The sequence below is a fragment of the Phaenicophaeus curvirostris genome, chromosome 10, assembly GCF_032191515.1.
Source record: "Phaenicophaeus curvirostris isolate KB17595 chromosome 10, BPBGC_Pcur_1.0, whole genome shotgun sequence".
In the NCBI taxonomy this organism is placed as follows: Eukaryota; Metazoa; Chordata; class Aves; order Cuculiformes; family Cuculidae; genus Phaenicophaeus; species Phaenicophaeus curvirostris.
This window is the reverse complement of record NC_091401.1, coordinates 19,671,886-19,690,807: the sequence shown is the minus strand read 5'-3', so window position 1 is coordinate 19,690,807 and position 18,922 is coordinate 19,671,886. Positions and strand designations below refer to the sequence as shown.

At 41.9% G+C, this 18,922-nt stretch overlaps 1 protein-coding gene across 2 annotated transcripts; it reads right to left on the bottom strand.

The window, feature by feature from the left end:
• Window positions 1-5,298: 5,298 nt before the first annotated feature.
• On the bottom strand, window positions 5,299-15,400 carry TNFSF10 (TNF superfamily member 10). Of its 2 annotated transcripts, none has more exons than XM_069864572.1 (5): window positions 15,275-15,400; window positions 11,521-11,673; window positions 9,999-10,041; window positions 9,189-9,305; window positions 5,299-8,532 (listed from the first exon to the last, which is right to left on the bottom strand). In XM_069864572.1, the coding sequence occupies exons 1-5, from the start codon at window positions 15,395-15,397 to the stop codon at window positions 8,084-8,086; spliced, it is 885 nt and encodes a 294-aa protein (XP_069720673.1). In that variant the 5' UTR covers window positions 15,398-15,400; the 3' UTR covers window positions 5,299-8,083. The 2 variants fall into 2 exon arrangements, with proteins under 2 accessions (XP_069720673.1, XP_069720674.1); XM_069864573.1 differs by having other exon boundaries at window positions 5,299-8,529.
• Between the last annotated feature and the right edge of the window lie 3,522 nt (window positions 15,401-18,922).

Sequence of the window (18,922 nt, the reverse complement as noted above, 5' to 3'; positions counted from 1 at the left end):
GGATCTTGGCAGGAGCCCGGTGAGGCTCCAGTTCAGTGAAGCTGCAGTAATCACCCTCTTCTGTATGATTTATCTACAATTAAATCTTGATTCAGCGTATTTCTGTTATCCTCCATCTGCCCTTTGCAGACGCGTACGTCGTAACTGTGCGTTTCCTCAGCCACAGACTCCTACATGCTAGTAAAAGATTATGTTGCACCCAAGAAGAAATCAGGTGGAAGCAGCTCAAGGTGAGATCAGGGACAGCACACCTGTAAGGGGGGTATTTCTCCTCCTTTTCGGCTTGTCCCTGCAGTGTCACTGTGCTACAGCTCTGTCTTTGAATATGAGCCAGCAGTGGCCCAGGTGGCCAAGAAGGCCAATGGCATCTTGGCTTGGATCAGAAACGGCGTGACCAGCAGGTCCAGGGAGGTTATTCTCCCTCTGTACTCAGCACTGGTGAGACCGCTCCTCGAATCCTGTGTTCAGTTCTGGGCCCCTCACCACAAGAAGGATGTTGAGGCTCTGGAGCGAGTCCAGAGAAGAGCAACAAAGCTGGTGAGGGGGCTGGAGAACAGGCCTTATGAGGAGCGGCTGAGAGAGCTGGGGGTGTTTAGCCTGGAGAAGAGGAGGCTGAGGGGAGACCTCATTGCTCTCTACAACTACCTGAAAGGAGGTTGTGGAGAGGAGGGTGCTGGCCTCTTCTCCCAGGTGACAGGGGACAGGACGAGAGGGAATGGCCTCAAGCTCCGCCAGGGGAGGTTTAGGCTGGACATTAGGAAAAAATTCTTCACAGAAAGGGTCATTGGGCACTGGAACAGGCTGCCCAGGGAGGTGGTTGAGTCACCTTCCCTGGAGGTGTTTAAGGCACGGGTGCACGAGGTGCTAAGGGGCATGGTTTAGTGTTTGTTAGGAATGGTTGGACTTGATGATCTGGTGGGTCTCTTCCAACCTGGTTATTCTATTATTCTATGATTCTTTTTTCCACTCCTCTCTCTCAAGGGGCTGCACTCCTTCCCGCATACCCCGTCTCTTGGGTGGCAGCCAGTGCTCTGAACCGACGTAAGCATCTAGCGTAATTCAGGTGAGAAACAGGTTTATGTTGTTTTTCCAGAGTGCACTCACATGTGTGTTCCCCATCTGCTAGTATCGCTGTCTCACAGCTGCGGGTTTAAGGATGGAGCACAAGCGAGGTGTCACAACACTGTTACGCTCCCTGTATCTCTGCATGTTCCTGCTTTCAGCTGAGCACTTTCTCTAATAACACAGGCATTAGCCTTAGTGTCTTGTCCGTATCCTAATTTGAGCGATGTATTTCCGCAGCTTCATTGGAACCAGCATTCATTACTCCTGCTCTTGAACCGTGAGGCAGTTTTGTAGCAAGCTACTCCACAGTTACTAAATTTTACGGGGGATGGCTACACATTAATCGCAGCCAAAAAGAAGGAAGAGCCTAATGTGCCTATCACTTTGTTTATCCAGCCCCCTACATAACTAACCGTTTTATATGTTTCTGGGCTGTATGCAACCAATATACAGTTATTTCATATTAGAATTTAGTGTCCAATCTAATTTAAATGGGAGCATTATATTATGGAGCTGCTGGTAATAGCATCTGTCTTTCGGCTGCCAAATACTTTGTATTATTATAAAGAATTATTTCACACTTCTATTGTTTACCTGATAAATTCTCATACCAGTTCTATTAGCTGCAGCATGTTGATATTTAGCAGAGAAAATGGCTTGAAGATATAAATGTGACCTTTATTCTAAAAAAAATTCTTCCAGTTTTCACTGAGCTGTATCTTGTCAAAAAATGACCATTTCTCTTTCCCCAGGCAGAGAAAAACTTTCTTTCCCCCCCCCACTTTTTTTCCAGGAAAAAATTCTATTCCTTATTAAAATAGTACTTGAACTGAAGTATGTGTAGAAAAATCAAGTAGCCAAAAGTGAGGTAGCACCAGATTTGTATAGTCTAGATACCTTGAACTTGTAATTCAATGAGTTAACACTTAATTCATTGGAAGCTTCATGTGTTGAGTGATGAGCCACTTGGATCAGAAATGGCAGTTGTGCTTTGAATCCAATAACATCGATCCTCTTCTTATTTAAAGGCTATCATGAGTCAAGGGCTTCTCTGACTGCTTTCCCAGGTCAGGGCCAGAAAAAATGTCAACTGAGGGAGGAGAAAAGCAGCTCCAGTTTTCTGATTCTTTCTGATTTCTTTGGCAATTGCAGGCCACGTTTTGATAGGATGTAAATAATTGATATCCTACAAACTTTACACAATAATTAATTCCTGTCTCTGCTTTGCATATGCTGAAGGTCAGTGGTGAAGGTAGTGGTGATAGAAGATATAAAAGCTGTGAAAAGAGATGGCTTTAAGATCCATGAAGTTATCTACTAGCCCTCAGCTGCTAGAACAGTACTTTTATGTTGCCTTAACAACTGCAGAAAAGATTGAAGCCACTGGTGTGATTGGGATGAGAGAAATGGAGAGGCAGAAGTTAAGTACTTTTTATTTGATTTATCTACTAACTGGATGTGTGATCAAAAGAAATATTAAAAAATACTTTTTAAAAAAGCACAGTATAAGGGACACCTTTCACTGAACTCTTAAAATGTTGCTTCTTCTCTTCAGTAGTTTGAAAGCTGTGTAGAGCACTGGAGGTAAGGTAGAAGAAAGTTTCTGTTTATGGGGTTTTGAAATCTTCCTCCTGTGTTACACTCTGTCCATTTTCTTCTCATCCAGTAAAGTTTTAATTATTGTTCATGTCATTGTTTGTTGTCATGGAAATATCTGAAGGCTTCAGATATAGAATGATTACGGTTTCATTTTGGAGAGATGAAGAAAATCAGAAAACAGAATTCAAGGGAGCGATCTCCCATTTAAAGATTATGTACCTCCAACAATTGGCAGAAAAGCAAATGCAGGTTTTTTATTATGTCCAGGGGCAGAAGATGTTTTTACTTTTATTAGAAATGTATTTTAAGAACAGAAGGTAGCATCTGGTGTGTGTTTTCAGAGGTTACAGTTTAGCAACCATCATCAGTGAGTGGCGCTGATGAAATAGTGGTAATCCAACCTAGTCACTTTAAATCCAGAATGTGCTCAAATTACTTTACATCTGTTCATGACAGTAAACATCTGCAAGCAGACTCCAAAACAGGGCTAGTTAATTAATCAGCAAAGCTGTGCTCTAACAAACACAACTAATTCAAAATCATCTGTTTTAGGCTTAGCTTTTCACCATCCTTCAGATTCTTGTGCTGCTAAGTCACATTCTGGGTGCTCATGAGACTTGCTCACCAAGTGGAGAGATCATGGTGCCTTTGTCACAGGTATGTTTACTCTGGGTTAAAACCTACATAATGTTTATTAAATGATTTCTAGCATGTCAGTAGTAGATGTAGCCTGTATTTTTTTAGTATCATTGGACATCTCTAAAGAAGATCTGCAGGTTTTGAGTCAAAGCTCTCCTGGCTTTGGATGGAGATATTCACCTGGCTTACTTATGTTTGGTAATATCCATTATGATTTGAGTCCTCCTAGCGCCAGAACATGTAGGATGGGGCTGCATAGATAATTATCCCCAGTCATACTTGATGTTTTTAATTCTACCTCATCTTGAATGAGAAGTGATAATGGCTCAATTCACCAGCAAATCTGCAGTTAAACCACTTTGTCTTCACGCAGTAGTTATATGGACTAGATACCCATACATCAAACCAAATTGAGAATAATATAAGCTGAAGAATTCACAATCAGTGAAAATCAAAAGCATCTTGAGGAGGAATCTGTGTCTTGGATTCTATCATATTGAAATTGCTGTTTTCTGAAAGGCAGTGTTAACAACTTTGGATCCCCTAATGTTTGCTAGTGCTGTGATTGTTATACCAGTGATGTATTCAGGGCAACAATATTACATGCATTGAAGACAAGGAGTGTGATTTCTACTTACTCTGGCAGAACAACCCATACAAATGGGAAGGTGTTTAACCCGACAGGACTCTACCATAAGCTCGTCTCACCAATCAAGAGCAGCCTTGGCAGCATTTCTGTCTTGACCGTGTCCCAACTCAATGCCACCTCTGAAATTTTCCAAAGAAATTAATGGAAATGTCCATATAGGTTTGGATTATGAAGGCCTCGGGTAAAGGCACAGCATGACACAGCAGCGGTGATGTGCTGGTCAGGCAGTTAACTGTGGTACCCAGAGTGGTAATCAGAGGAAAACTAATGACTTTTAACATGTGATGTAGCATGCAATTCCAGTTTGTTACTAATAATCAGTATAATTATTATTCAAATAATTATTATTCAAATAATTTTGAATAATTCAAAATTATTCTGATGAACATTGCTATAAATTTCCATGCAAAAAAACCCCAGCCTGTGAAAATTGCACCAGACCCAATGCTATCCTAATCTATCTTTCATTTCTGCTACTGAGTAGCACAGGGTGCCTCGATGGGATGAATGAGATCTTGTCTCAGTGTGCTTATTTATGTACATATTATGTATAATATCAATCAAATATTGGTCATTACATTCAGTCTTTCCTTAGACCCTAATGTTTAGATGTAATCTGAAAACTAAAATTATGAATCTTATAATCTCATTGTTTGCAACGACCTGTTTTAACTGTTTGCATGGAGTATGGCAAATGTATCCCCGATCCTACCTGGACAGCCAATTCTGCTGCAATATAAATAATAATAATTACATTTACTAACACAAAGAGAAACAAAAATTAGAAGTCCATTTCCATGAACGAATTTGTATGATTTCTTTGGTGGGGCAAATTTTGGAAGTGGGATGGATAGACCAAGCAATATTCCACGTTTGTTTTTGGGGCAGAGAATGCATTTGATTTCAACCAAACCTCCAGTTTACTGCTGCTTTACAGCATCTGTGTAAATGCTCCTTGTTCCTGTGAATTCAATCTCTTCTAGTGTAGTCTGGTGATGAATAAGAATTGATGTTTCCATACTGAATAGATTTCCTGGTGCTTAAATAATTGCCAAAGGCCAGAAACATGAAAAGGACCTCAAGGGAAGTGCTGAGTTTTGTAGCCTCTGCTCATGAGTTAATTTCCAGTGTTTTCTTCAGTGTCCTGCTTCCAGATGCTACTCACCAAGTAGGTCTATATGGCATTACGGAATATGGCATTGCTCAATGACTTGCATTGCATTTGTGTTGCAACTGTTTCTGATGTTTAATGGATTATAACTTGATACCAACCAATGTTGGAGAAATTATTTCAGAGTGGGTTGTTGTTATGGAAGCCATTGGATAACATCAATAATTGCTGCAAGACTAAATAACTATTTACTAAAAATATTTTATATAAAACGCAAGTAGAAAAATTACAATATTTAGGTTACCACAACCTATATCAACAAATAATGAAAATTTGCTACATTTGTAGTGCATGAAGTGAGATGAAAGGTATGTTCAGGGTGCAAATGTACAAAGAGAAGTTACTGTATCTTTTCATTCACCTTCAAATGTGCCTCCTCACATACTGCTTCACAGTCTTTCCCATCAGGATAATACCTGGCACATTCAGAAATAAAATATGATGGTTTGGCATGATCCCTGTCATGATATGCTCTGCATGCAGAGACACAGAATATGTACATCTAGATAAAAAAATGCCAGGGGTTGTTCCCCAAGCAACAGCAAGTAGGGTGTTCTATACTGAGAGCTACGTGTAATAGATTGTCTTAGCATCAGCTACAAGTTTGTGGCATCTCCTATGGTTTCCTTCCAGTCTTTTCTAGCAGTCATGACTCCTGCGTTACACAAATCGGTTCCTAGCCACTACGAGGGATTCTCTCTTTAAGCTGCCACTATTGGGTCTGAAATACTTTTTCACAGGTCAAATAAATTTTCTTTCAAATAGGGTCCTAAAATAACATTTCTAAAAAATATATCTTTAAAATATAATAAACTGCTAGGAAAAAAAACCTTCAAACCTGATAACATGAGTCAATCCTGTGCTGAAATAAAAAAGCCTGGTCCATTTGCAAGGAGAATTTGCAAAAGTAATTTCTCCATTATAGCAGACAGCCCAAGATGTAGGGAATGGCTTTGTTGTCCCTAGCCTTTTCTGACAGGCAGAAAAAGAAAACTGTAGGAATATTTTCTGTTCTTTGTTGAAATAGATGATTTGAGAATGAGGCAAACCAGTGTTCCAATGAATACTTCCTGTGAAGCATTTCACATAATTGGTTACCACTGAAAATGGTAAACGTGATGCTGTGTTAGAACACCAGACAAAAAGTTAAACCTCATCATTTTAGGCTTACAACAGTGTGAGTTTTTTACCCTAATCTGACAAAAGGAGGGTATTCCTGAAATTCTTCACTTGTTGCTTAAACACAGATATAAAAATGAACCAATGCAACTACGTTTATGAATGACAAAATAAATGCAGGGGCTTCCATCTATAAATTTCCTTCTGTTGACAAAGTAGTAAGATGAATGATGCATGTTTACTCATAAGGCCCACACGTAAAAGCTCTACAATGATTTAATTACCAGAACGTGGAGGTGAATGTGAAGGTTCCCACGGCAACCTTAGTGTATTAAAAAAATAGATGATTGCCTTTTTTCTTGGCATCATTCTGTTGACATAAAGTAACATTTGCAAAATGTTCCTTCCTTTCCCTTTTCTTTTTTTTTCACTTTCACCTTCTTTTCCCCACTATTTCACCTGCCCCTGGGCAAAATGCATTCGTGGTGCAAACTGGTGTAACTCCACTGGCAATGCTGTGGATGTGCTGATTTATGGTACCTGACTTTTGCTGTGGATCTAGCCCACACAGCTTACACTTGCAAATCTTTTCTGTTCCCTTCAATTTTTTTCTAATATAAAATAGTTCTACTTAGAGTTAAAAATACAATGGCCAGTTTTTGTAAAAATTATGGTTTAAAAAAAACCTATGAAAACTTTTCAACCATTTATAAAAATACAGTAAAAATCGAACCAACATTACCTAAATTGCAGCTCCTGTTTTAGTGCAGATCGTTGCATCCTTTTTCTTTAAAATCTTAGTGATCCAGTTCTTATTCTTCATTACATCCTACCAAATACAGGCCAGTACAAATAAACATGGAAGAACCATATCATGCTGAATTTGTGGCAAATGTCTAATAGAATTCAGTATTTACAGAAAAACAGCTTTCTTTTGGATCAAATACTTGCTGTCAACAAGTACTCATCAAGCAACTACATTACTGGACCTATGGGAAGCCTCGTGAAATTTTTGCAGCGCAGCAGTGAAGTAAATAGGCACTACTGTAATGTGCCAAACAAAATACCGATTGATTTCAAATCTTCTTCTGTGCTATTTAAGCAGCTGTTTTTATGTACAATATCCTGATCAAGACAGACTAATGTGTTTACTGATCCTGAAAAATGCTTAAGCACATATTTAATTTCAAGCATGTAAATACCCTGATTTGGTCAGACTCTTCATGTGCTTGAAATTAATGAGGTGCTTAAATGCTTTGTTAGATGGGATGAAGATGTGCAGTTTGAGCATCTGGTGGCCTTCCAACTTTTACAAAACTCAGGTTCAAAGAAAAACTTCCAGAGTTGTTCCATGGGCACTGAGAAGCAGTACTTGTAAGGGCTTCCTACAGAGCTGAGATATTCAAGACAGGGTCCCAACGGAGACCCCGAGATGTAGTTTCAGTCTTGAGTAACCAGACTCAGAGCATCCTTCACCCTGCTTGCTGTGGCTGAGTGGCGTGGAGCATCCCTGCAGAGATAGTGGTGAGCGCTCACCTGCCTGGAATTCTGGCTGAAGGTATGATTTGTGGCACGTGAAGTCCTCGCGCGTCCCCAGCTTGGCTGGGGCACTGATGCTTGCACAAATCAACACCATCTGTAGCTGCAGCAAGCTGATGCTGTGCTCTCCAGCCTGGTAGGAGAGTGTATGTCATGGTCACACTTTGTGCTAAGTGAGCTGAGAAAGGGGAGTCTAGCATTGTTGGTATTGCTACAACACTTGCTTATTATCCCCTATTTTACAGAATTTTAAGTTGGTCTTATGGAAGAAAATGGCTCCTTTGGAGTATGATTTTCACCTTTTAACCAATCATAAAGGCTCCAAAAAAACTTGCTTCTTTGTCCATGTCAACTATATCACTATTACTGACAGAGACAAAAATTCTGTCCTCTCTTTTCAGCTGAAACACACCACCTTGGTAGATGGAGTAAAGTCCATATTCTGCCCTTTTAGACCAGCAGCTTGTTCTTGCACTTTTCATGAGCAAAATGGGCTCTGGATAATTAGTCAGTTTGTAAACATATTGGACAAGCTGCTTGGGGTTCCTGATTTGTGCCAACAAATCTGAATCCTCGTTCTCATTTTCACGGAAACGAAAATAAGTTTGTGAGTAGATGTAATAAAAGCCTGTTTGAGGTACCACTAACTCGCCGTTTCTAAGCTCCACATTGTAAAGAAAAGAGTGGCCTCTCCTTGATGATTCCCAGTTGCTTATTTTTTGTCCGTTACCTCTTCTGGGCAAGGAATCTACTTCAAAAAAAAAAAAAAAGAGAGAGAAAATGTTAAATCAAAAAACAGGTAGTGAAGCCAGGTGTCTGCTAGTTGCAGTGTCTGCTAGTGAAGTAACGAAACCTGTTCTTCCTAGCGGCTATTAGGTCCACTCTCAAAACCACTTGGAAGTCCAGGAGTAAGTTGTTTAGCTCTACTTGGGAACCCACGTAAACTACCTTTATTTTAAATTTTTTTTCTCCCAAATGAGAAAAAAAAAATCATCATGTTGTTACTTAGTAACAATGCTAAAATATCCATGTGTCTGATACCCTCCAAAGCTGCAGAAACCCTACCAAGCTGTTCATTACGGCCTGAATGTCAAGTCTCTCCTGTCTGTCTCACATTTCTAATAGGTCTGTCACCATAGCAGCTGGGACTTGCACAATGAAGAGAAGGAAATTAAAGGAAAGGACAGAGGAAAGCTTTACATTAGGAAGAAGTAAATTTATTTTTTCCCCTAATGCAGGTTGCAGAAGAAACATTAGGGAGGTACCCAGGAAGCAAGGAGCTTTCTCCCTATTCTGCAAGAATTAGCTGAAAAACTTTTAATGATTTGTTTCTGTTAACCCAATGTAACTATTAAAAAGTGTATGCAAGCACCAGTATGTAAGTAAGCATGTAAAGTTTCTCCTTACTGCGTGGGGACGGGGAATTCTTCCTGTTGTTGTTGCCTGTCAGATGCGCTGCGATCCTGTTGACAGGACTGCGTGGTTGCTGCCCATCCACGTGCAACTGTGTCAGGGCTCTTTCAGCTAAGGAAAGATGAGAAAAGGAACATAACATTAGAGCAAGGATGTAGCAAAGCACACCTGTCCTATTTGACTTAATTTTAAAGAATATCTTTGCCATTTTTTAATTGACTAAACCATAGACCGAATGCTATATATTGGCTAGTAAGGCTCAAATTTCTATTTTGCTTTTGCTCTTCTTGAAATGTCTTTGTATGCCTCTTTGTTCTTATTTTTCTCCCCTTGCCTGCGCCCAAATTACCAAGAGACAACTTAAAGTAACCCATAGTACCAAGTTTTCACAGTCACGATCAGTATCTTTTAAGGTCAAGTATTCATAATCTTTACTCCAAATTTCCACTTGGAGAGCATATTGGTTTCATTTAATGTGTTTCAAGCTGTGTGAGCTTCAACAGAGCTACTCCTTTCCTGGTCTATGCAAACAGCAGTTTCAGTGCTGCTTATTCCCAGGAGTACAGTCCCAGCACTGTGGGACTGAGATCCCAAGTGCACCTTGGGTACCTTCCTCTAACTACGTGACCATGTTTCTGGTCAAAAGAAAATTTGTCTTCTAGTAATAAGCAATCATTTTAGAGGACTCGCTGCCAGTACAACATGTTAGCCAGTGTTTTCTGCACTTTTAAAAAACTGAGTCACTATACATCAGGTGCCACTAGCAGCTCCTTTTTGCCACAGGTAACAAAATTATTATAATACCATTGACTGCAGACAGGCTTTCCTCGTAGCTTCTTGAAATCATCTGCCAACAAACACAGAGAAAATGAATCAGTCTGTCATCAGAAACTGGAAGTTTCATGAAAAACACACTCCTTTCTCAAACTCACAAATAACTGGTATTATGAATTTGATCAACATGCAAATCAAAAAAGCCCATAAATTTATTGTATGAAGTATTTCTGAATTTCCATCTTTTATGCAACTAAATATGTGGGAAAACATTTTCAAGACAGCTCAGCTATCTGGGCTTTAAATCTACTGGAAAATTTTACTTTCACGCTTTTCTCAAATAAGAAGAGTGTGCAAGCATCAGCTTGTTTGCAGAATACTTGGCAGTGTGCACTTCTGTGGAATCTTAGCTCTGAGAAATTAAATTTCAGTTTTCTTATACCTCTGCCTTTCTATGTATCTATGCTCTTAAGCCAGTATATATTACTTTGTGCATTCCCCATCTTTATAACTGTTTGCTGACCACTGAAATGAACTAGTTTGGCTACCAATGGCAGTGTTGCTGCAGCAAGCATGCTGATTGTTTGAAATTATTTGCCTGGATGACTAACATGGGCCCCATATTGCCACTTGCTGATGTGTTCTGAAATGGCACATATCTATTTATCTGGCACTATTATTATCAATATCTTTATTATTTCTGGCACCCAGGTTATCTTTCTTTTAAGCAATCAGGCAGCTAGTAGATATATTAGATGTGTAAATGCCCACTAAATAAAATAATGTTTTCTTTCTGCAGAAGTTCGGGGACTTTACTGACAGAACTTCCACCAAAGGAGCTGAGGTCTCTGAATAACACAGCATTTATTCTGGGCTGCAAGATTTGCCAGGTAAGTTTCAGCCAGAAGCGAATTTTTATGGATGAGCTTTTTTATGTGCTGGAGTTGGGATTTTGAAAACCATTCCAGAAGATCCTACCCTTTCTGATTTTTTTCAGCCAGGCTTATTTTCGTCTCTGGAGCCAAAATTATGTGTATTGTGTGCAAGTCATCCAGGAGATGGTGTTCTCTGAATGCTGAGCTGGGAAGGTGCTCTGCCCAATGCTGTGTGCTCGCTTGCTCTTTTCTCCCCTAATACATTATACAGCTCATAACTAGACCATTCTTCAGGCACCTTTTTACCTTTCCCCATATTATTTTCATCTCATTTTCTCATGCCAGTTTCCCGGTATTTCCGAAGAAGGAGTGACACCTCTGCTAGCACTAAGATCTACATGGTCAGGTAGAAAATAAGCTTGAGTCAAGCATTTGTACCCTGAGGTATTTCAGACAAGCCAACCTATCACTGAAATTAGCTTAGTAAAACTGGTTTGTCTTTGCTTTATTATTTCCTGAATCTAGTGAAACCACTGTTAGGATTTTTTTGGCAGCTGAAGCTGTGGCTTGACCATTGCTTTGCAACAAGAAAACCCAAGAGGGCCCCCCGCCCCTTTATTATGCTATTAGAATCCTTTAAATAGTGCTGCTGCTTCAGAATGTCAGTTCCCAAATACCTTTTTAATCAACTTTCCCAGGTGCCACTTTACTTGCCAGCAGGGATCAGCTTCTCTGTCTTCATTTTCCATTAGGTCCAAGTCTTGGATGAAATTTCCCATTTCCTCCCCGGTGAGACAAGCGATGCTGCTCTTGGAGTATGTGTCCCGAAGCTGCAGCAGAAGGGAAAACCAGGATTTTTCACCTATGATGTGCTTGCAGATGTTCAGTTGCGGTATGTCACTAAATTCACTAATTAGGAACATGCTTTCTTCTCTTCAAAGCATTTACTAGTATGATGTAAGCTATGGCTACAGAGATGACAACAAGTGATTAATCCTGATTCCATATGTTTAATTACAATGGCATACTTTATATGCAAAAATATACTTACATGATGTCCATGAATATAAATTTGGCATCTAGCACTCAACTACAGAAGCTTTGTGAAAATTCAACACCCAAATCACTGATGTTGTGAATTCTTTAGTTTCTTGTGTTCTGCATTAAAAAAAATTCTTTTGCACAAGGGATTTTTCTTCACAAATTATTAAGGATGAAATCAAATAGCAGACCTTAGAAGTATTTTCCTTTCTGTCTTTCCAGCCAATGCTACTTCCAATCCAGGATTTCACTGATATGCATCCATACCATATCCTCCTCATATCCTCTTTGGGGTCTCTCTGTAACTGTATTTGATCACATAGTCCAGAGCAAAGTCCAGACAACAGAAACAGCATTTAGGACCAAATGAATACACGGTGATGAGTGCTTGTGACAGGAGCCTATGTCTATACCCTCTAGTCACAGAGAAAGCATGTTTTCTTCTGATAAGGAAAAATGAGTGCAAGAAAGATGCAAAACTCCTCTTGACTCCAAGGGAAGCTGACTAGGAGAGTTTATATTATAGGGAAAAGCCCTTCCCAAACCCATCCGCATCCATGGGACAAGGAGACATACACAGCTCCAGCTGGCGCTGTTGTTTAATGTAAAAGTGCACAACCTGGCAGCAGACAAAAGCTCCTCTTTGCTTTTACCTTGGTTGTTGCTGTATCAGCTATAAAGACTGACAAGGGTGCTTGTGCCAGTAAAGTACTCCAGGAACTGGGAAGAACCAGCAATCAGCAATAAACATGCAAAGCATTTAGATTTCTGATTGTTAACATTTGAACGTCACTCTTGTTATGTTAAAGAAGTCTGATTTTGCTAAACAGATGCATTTATTCTACAAGTAGTAGTTTTGGCTGTCCTTGAGGCTGGGATATTGAAAACAACAAAAGGAGTCGCTTCCCCCTTCATATTCCTCCCTTTTCCTGCCTGTTAGAAAACAAAAGGCATTTAGGAAGAGATTTCATGCTCCAGGAGGATTAGGAGAATTCACCCATGGTGCCCTACAAGTCCCACTGGATTGAAGAGCACCTTCAGTCTGCAGCAGCAGACTCTGCTGAGCTTCTTCTAATACTTGAAACAATCCTGCACTTCATAGGCATCAAAGCAAAATGGGGCCACTGCTGTTTGTGAAGGTTTTTCTGTCCTTACTGAGAAGTACTTGTCTCAAGAAGGTTTCTTGTTTCAAGAATTCACTTGAAGTGATTACAATTATGTGCTTATTAAGGTAAAAAGTGTACTAGCTCCTATAAAAAAGTGGTTTGATGAGTTAAAAAAAAAAAGCAAGCATATGAGTTTATTCTCTTATCAGATCTGCTATAAACTCACCTCTGAGCTTTGCTCCCAATCTCGAAGCAAACAGTCCTGTGCTTCTGCACTTTCCTTACCTGCATAGTTCTCCCCTAGACAGCTTTACTGTCCTGGCACTGGAACAGTGTTTTGCACGTACTTTGAAATCCTTAGGGGATACAATGTTGTACCAGCACCGCATGGTACTGAAGGATTGGTATTTGTTTTATTGGTAGAAGAAAGCAAGGCATCAGGGTGTTTATCTGTAGCATTGATGTCTTTGAAGACAAAAGTCCTGCTTCTAATGCCATCTTTTAAAGCTTCTGTCCTATTCTAGGAGTAGTCTGTGGACTATTTTTTCAAAACAAAAGGAAGTCTGAGGATATTTTCCTTCCAGCCCTGTATCCTGAAGCATAATGAACTTTATTGTGCCTGTATCTCAGCACTTCCTGCCATAGCAAAACTGTTAAACAAATTTGTATTTCTCGGATTACTACAGCTGTAGAAAAAAAAGAAATCCTGCTGGCTATACATTTACTTTTTTGTAAAGAAAAAAATATCCGCAGTCTGTGCAGCCACAGTAATTTGGTGAAGGTGTAGAAATTCAGACATAGTAAACAACAAAGGGAAGAAAAATGTGCAGACAAAAATCACAGTTTATCTTTTGTGATTTATTCCATACACACCATGTGGATGTAGGGTAGCAGACTGTGTTTCTCGGTAAGCTTTTTCCTTGTTTATTGTGCTCCACATGGCACATGCAAGAGCATGTGCTTAAGGTACCCCTTCCAGAGCCTGCAAACTTACTTTGTACCCCAACAGAACTTTCAGCATGGACAGATTTAGCTTTTCACACCAAATGCAGGCTTGTTATTCTTCAGAAATAGGCAGTTGTGTTCTGGGCAAGTATCATGAGATGTGCTTGTATCCCAGGTGTACATGTTTGAATACAAGGCAGGGTAAGATAAGTGTGGTTACTAATTACTTACATTGGCAAGCTTGTCAGCAAACCTCTGAACCATATGCATGAAGAGACAGGAACGCATTTATGTTTTTCTTCATTATCAGTAGTATGTGACTCTATTTCATAAAATTGAGACATTTCACATTCCCCCATTTCACCAAATATGGGATAACTCCAACTATAAAATTAGCAGGAACATCTGTTTCATACATTTCCAAAATACGAGCATTGGCTTATATTGCAGAATACTGTATACCCTTTAATGTTTGCTTCAGAGAGGACTTGGACATCTCGGAAGGCTCCATCTATTAAATCTGACGTGGAATAAATGCCTGGGTAAGGTAATATTTTAAATTCGTGCAATACTTTCTGAAGCTGTAGCACTGTAGCACACTTACCTGCGGTTCAGTTTATCTTTGTGCCAGGGAGAGCAACATAGTGGTACAACTTAGAGGGCAGCAGATTTTGGATGAGATGCTGAGGGAAACCCTTAGTAGTAGCGGGTCAATGAAAAGCAGGACCACCTGCAGAAAGGCTGGTGGCACTATACGTGTAATTTTCTTGGAATGCAAATGATCTTTTGCAAGCAAAGAATTAAGCAGCAGCCAGCAGGATTAAAGGCTGTCTGCAAGACCAAAGCACCTAGACTATACAAGGGGTATTTTACGAGTCATTCTGGGGAAGTGAGTGGTGTTTGTCTGGGTGAAGTTCCTTTGGGATTAGTCACTGTCTCAAAACTATGTATTTTTCTAAGCGGGGGGCATTCGAAAGGTATCTCAGCTTTCCTCAGTCTGTTTTCCCCGCTGCCGACGCGAGTATCATAGAATCGCTAGGTTGGAAAGGACCCACCGGCTCCCCCATCACTGCCATCGGGGTGACACAGGCTGCTGTCGCCCTCCCCAGCGCGGCGGGCGAGCCTGGCGCTCTAACCAAAAGCAAGTTCGCTACCACTCTGCAAAACGATCCACTTTTCACGCGTCCTCGCCTCGAGCTCCGTCCCCCGCGGCCGAAGGAGCCGAGACAAAGGCGGAGGCAGAGGCGGAGCGCAGCTCTTTGTCTGGGGAGCGCCCCAACTCCGCGGCCCCCGAGGAGAGAAAGGGAGGGAGAGCGGGCGCCCCGACGCCCCCACCAACCTGCTGCAGCTCCTTGGTGAAGTAGAGGAAGGTGACGGCCACGCAGGCGGACTGCAGGAGCACGGCGGCGGCCAGCACGGCCGCGCAGGTCAGCGCGGGGCTGGGGCCGCCGGCGGGGAGCATCGCGGCGCCCGCTCCGAGAGGCTTCTCCGCGCCGGGACCCGCGCTCGCCCGCCGCCGTCCCGCGGCTCAACTGCGGCCCCGGCGGCGCCCCCGGCCCCCCGGCTGCCCCGCGGAGCCCAGCGGAGCGGGCGGGACCCGCCGCACCCCGCCCCGGCCCGGCCCACCGCATCCCATCCCACCGCATCCCGACCCCGCCCCCCCCCGCCCCACCGCATCCCGACCCCTTCAGAGAATCACCAGGTTGGAAGAGACTCACCGGGTCATCGAGTCCAACCATTCCCATCAATCACTAAACCCTGTCCCTCAGCACCTCGTCCGCCCGTGCCTAAAACCCCTCCAGGGAAGGTGACTCAACCCCCTCCCTGGGCAGCCTCTGCCAGTGCCCAATGACCCTTTCTGTGAAAAATTTTTTCCTAATGTCCAGCCTGAACCTCCCTTGTCCCCCCACTTTTTCCCGTCCCACCGCATCCCGACCCCCCCTCCCCCGTCCCAACCCCCCGTCCCTCAGCGCCTCTCCTCGTCCCACCGCTTTCCGCCCCCCGCATCCCATCCAGACCCCTCTCCCCTCATCCCGTCCTGTCCCACCGGGCAGGTGGCTGCGGGTCCGGCCTGGGCTCTTCAGCTCCTGCTCCCTCCATCTCCTCCAAGTAGGGGTCATTTCTCAGCCATCACGTTGCAGAGCATTTCAGAGCAACCTTTCTGAGCCATCTCCACTAGGGAATAGTGGAAATAGGGGTTTTTTTTAAGGGTAATGAGAGGCCCAGAGCTTCCCGACTCCAGGCTGTGTTATCCTTCTCTGTATCTTCTCCTGCAGAGCTGGTGCCTTTACCTGGGTCCATAACCTGTCCCTGTGCTCTTCACTCCATCCCAGTGCTGCCAGTGCGACCTCTTGGACAGCACAGCTTCCCCCTCCTCCCGTCATTACACACTTACTGCCATGGAACATGAACACCAGGTAGGTTTGGGGCTTTATCTAAAGTCACTTTGGGGATTGTTTGGGTTTGTTTTTCTAATGTTCCTGCCTGCAGGCTTTTCTCCAAACTGCCGAGCCCAGAGAGAAGTTTTCCAAAGGGGTGAGCATGATTTAGGATGTATCGACTTTCACTGGGATTTTGATACCATCACCTCACACAGACTGTGGATTATAAACAACTTTAATTATCTGCAGATTCTTTAAAATGAGCAGCAGTAGTATCAGCAGAGCCTGCTAACAGTGCAGCTGTGGAAAACTGGGATTTCAAACCCAAGTGCAGAGACTTGAGTTAGTTTGCTTTTGTGCTGTTAATGCAGGGCAGTAGGAAATTTTGGCTTCTGCCCAACAGCCATAACCTGAGTGCTGGCATGCAGGTAGGAGTTCTCATGTTATTACAGTGTAATCCAAAATTAAAGCAAAGATCTCTCTCTCTGCTGACTATAGAGAAGATCTCTAGAAGTTGTAGCTGCATTGTGTTCAGCCACTTATAGGGAAATGAATTTCCTTCCTTCATAACATACCAAAGTGATCCCAAATCCCTGATAACGTGGCAGCAGACACTTTATTTGCCTCTCTGTAGCATTCAATCTGTGTGCCAAAACAGCTTAAATCTGTGTAATTCCAACACATATGTCAGATGGGAGGAATCAATTTCTTGAAAGTGAGCTCATGAACTCCTCCTATGACTTTTCAGCAAAGTAAATGTGGCATTTTGGGCTCTTTCTGCTTTGCAGTATCTTGACCCCTTTCTGAATAAGGCTAGCAGGACTCGTGCTTGGTTTTGCTTAATGCAAAGTGACCCTTTGCATCAGCTTCAGAACAGGAGTTTGTTACAGATTTTAGCACATGCACAAAAGAATCCCACGAAAAACCTGCCTCCATCCTACTTTGTTCATCACGGTTCATAAGTTCCTAAGAAAGAAGTTTCATCTCAAGTTGCCCTGTGAAGAGTCAATGAAAAGGTGAACTAACTTGGAGGAAGATTCCTGTCTGCTAAAGAGGGTTTGTGTGGATTTTCATTATAAATGTTCAGGGAGGTCCTACTTCTTCTGAAAAAAAAAAACAAAACAAACCAACAACCAAACAAACTTCCAGTGTTTTCTTTCAAATAGAATAGAAACAAAACTGAAAGGAAGCTCCGGGACAAAGCACTCTTGTTGTTCACATTTAGGAACTGGTCTTTATTCTGGGTTTTTCCAGCCTCTTCACAGATTTCTCCCCAACCTATGACTCATAACAGAACTACTTTTGTGGTTCAGCAAACCACTTCATTAAAGATTTTTTAGGAGTCATGTACGCATCTTGTAGATGTCTACCAGGTATGGTCTATGTCCCCCTGGCCCATCATCTGAAATCCTCCATGGATAGTCCTTATGTCTTTGATTTAACGCTTTTCTAGTTAGTGCCAGCAGTGTAAAGGGCAAAATTAATGAAGTTTGTTTTGAAAAAAACAATGAGGAAAACAAGGAAAAAACCTGACTCAGATGCGCCTCTTCCAAAAATGATCATACCACATTTCATTCTGAAGTTCTCCATTCTTAAAATATCATTGTACAATGATATAATGTTCATTGATTTCCACACTGACATAAGGTAATACAAGAGTGAAGCTCCAACAGTTTTCACCATCAAATATGCTTTGTAGTCTTTGCTACTTTCAGTGCTGACTTTTCTGCAGTCAATTTTTGTCTCTATTACGTGTAAACTTGTGTTGAAAACAATTTGTTTCAAATGTTCTGAGAGTGTAAAATTAGTGTTTTGATGAAATTTTACCACAGTAAAACTGTGGGGTCATGACACCAGAGGGAAGGAATTTCGTTAGCACCCACGTAAACAGAACTAAGATCTGTTCATTTGCATGGCGCTAGACTAAAAAAAGTTCTCTAGCAAATCCTCTGATTCTTCCTGACTCCTTCATCCTATTAAAGCTTTCTAGGAGAAGCATTTAATTACAGATAAGCCTTAATCTGTCCTGTGGACTCAGGACCTGTGCTACTTGGCATGTCAAGGATACACCTGGCACTGGACCTGCCATACCTGGTAACACTTCTCCCTGAGCAGCGTGACTAGTGGGAATGAAATGGCTCTGAAAATGTGTGAAAACGTCTGTTAAAGTGTCTTTAAAAAGACCTCAGTCCTATTTCCTCACTGATTGCAGTGATGGGCGACAAAGATGTTTTCAGGGGAGGAGAGAGTTTCACTCATGTTTATACGTACACTTCCCCCAAGTGATGCAGATGGTTGTTATTACCACTGCTGTCACTCCTGCCGGCCCCAACACAGCTGGGCTGTGCTTGTTTTCCAAGTTAGAGAAAGCAGAGTTGACTTGCTGGTACTTAGCAGTTCTCAACATTAATTTCTTCCCTGAGCAACAAAGGAGGTTATGGTTTTCATCACAGGTATTCACAGGATGTAATTGTAGTGCTGGAGCTGTGGACAGGGATTTTAGCCATTCTGGGGAGGGGAGCAGAGCCATGGCTGTGCTTTTCAGCTGCAGCTTTCTACCTTTTGAGAGCATGGCTCAGATTTAGCTTTTTGTCACCAAAGATGCT

Bases quoted from the DNA above. Each gene is read 5' to 3' on its own strand.
- TNFSF10 (XM_069864572.1), bottom strand. From the start codon at position 15,397: ATGCTCCCCGCCGGCGGCCCCAGCCCCGCGCTGACCTGCGCGGCCGTG. The intron at 11,674-15,274 runs GTTGGTGGGGGC...CTTCTGCTGCAG, and splicing joins TCACCAAGGAGCTGCAGCAG to CTTCGGGACACATACTCCAA. The intron at 8,533-9,188 runs GTAAGGAGAAAC...TTTTTTTTGAAG, and splicing joins GAATTCCCCGTCCCCACGCA to TAGATTCCTTGCCCAGAAGA.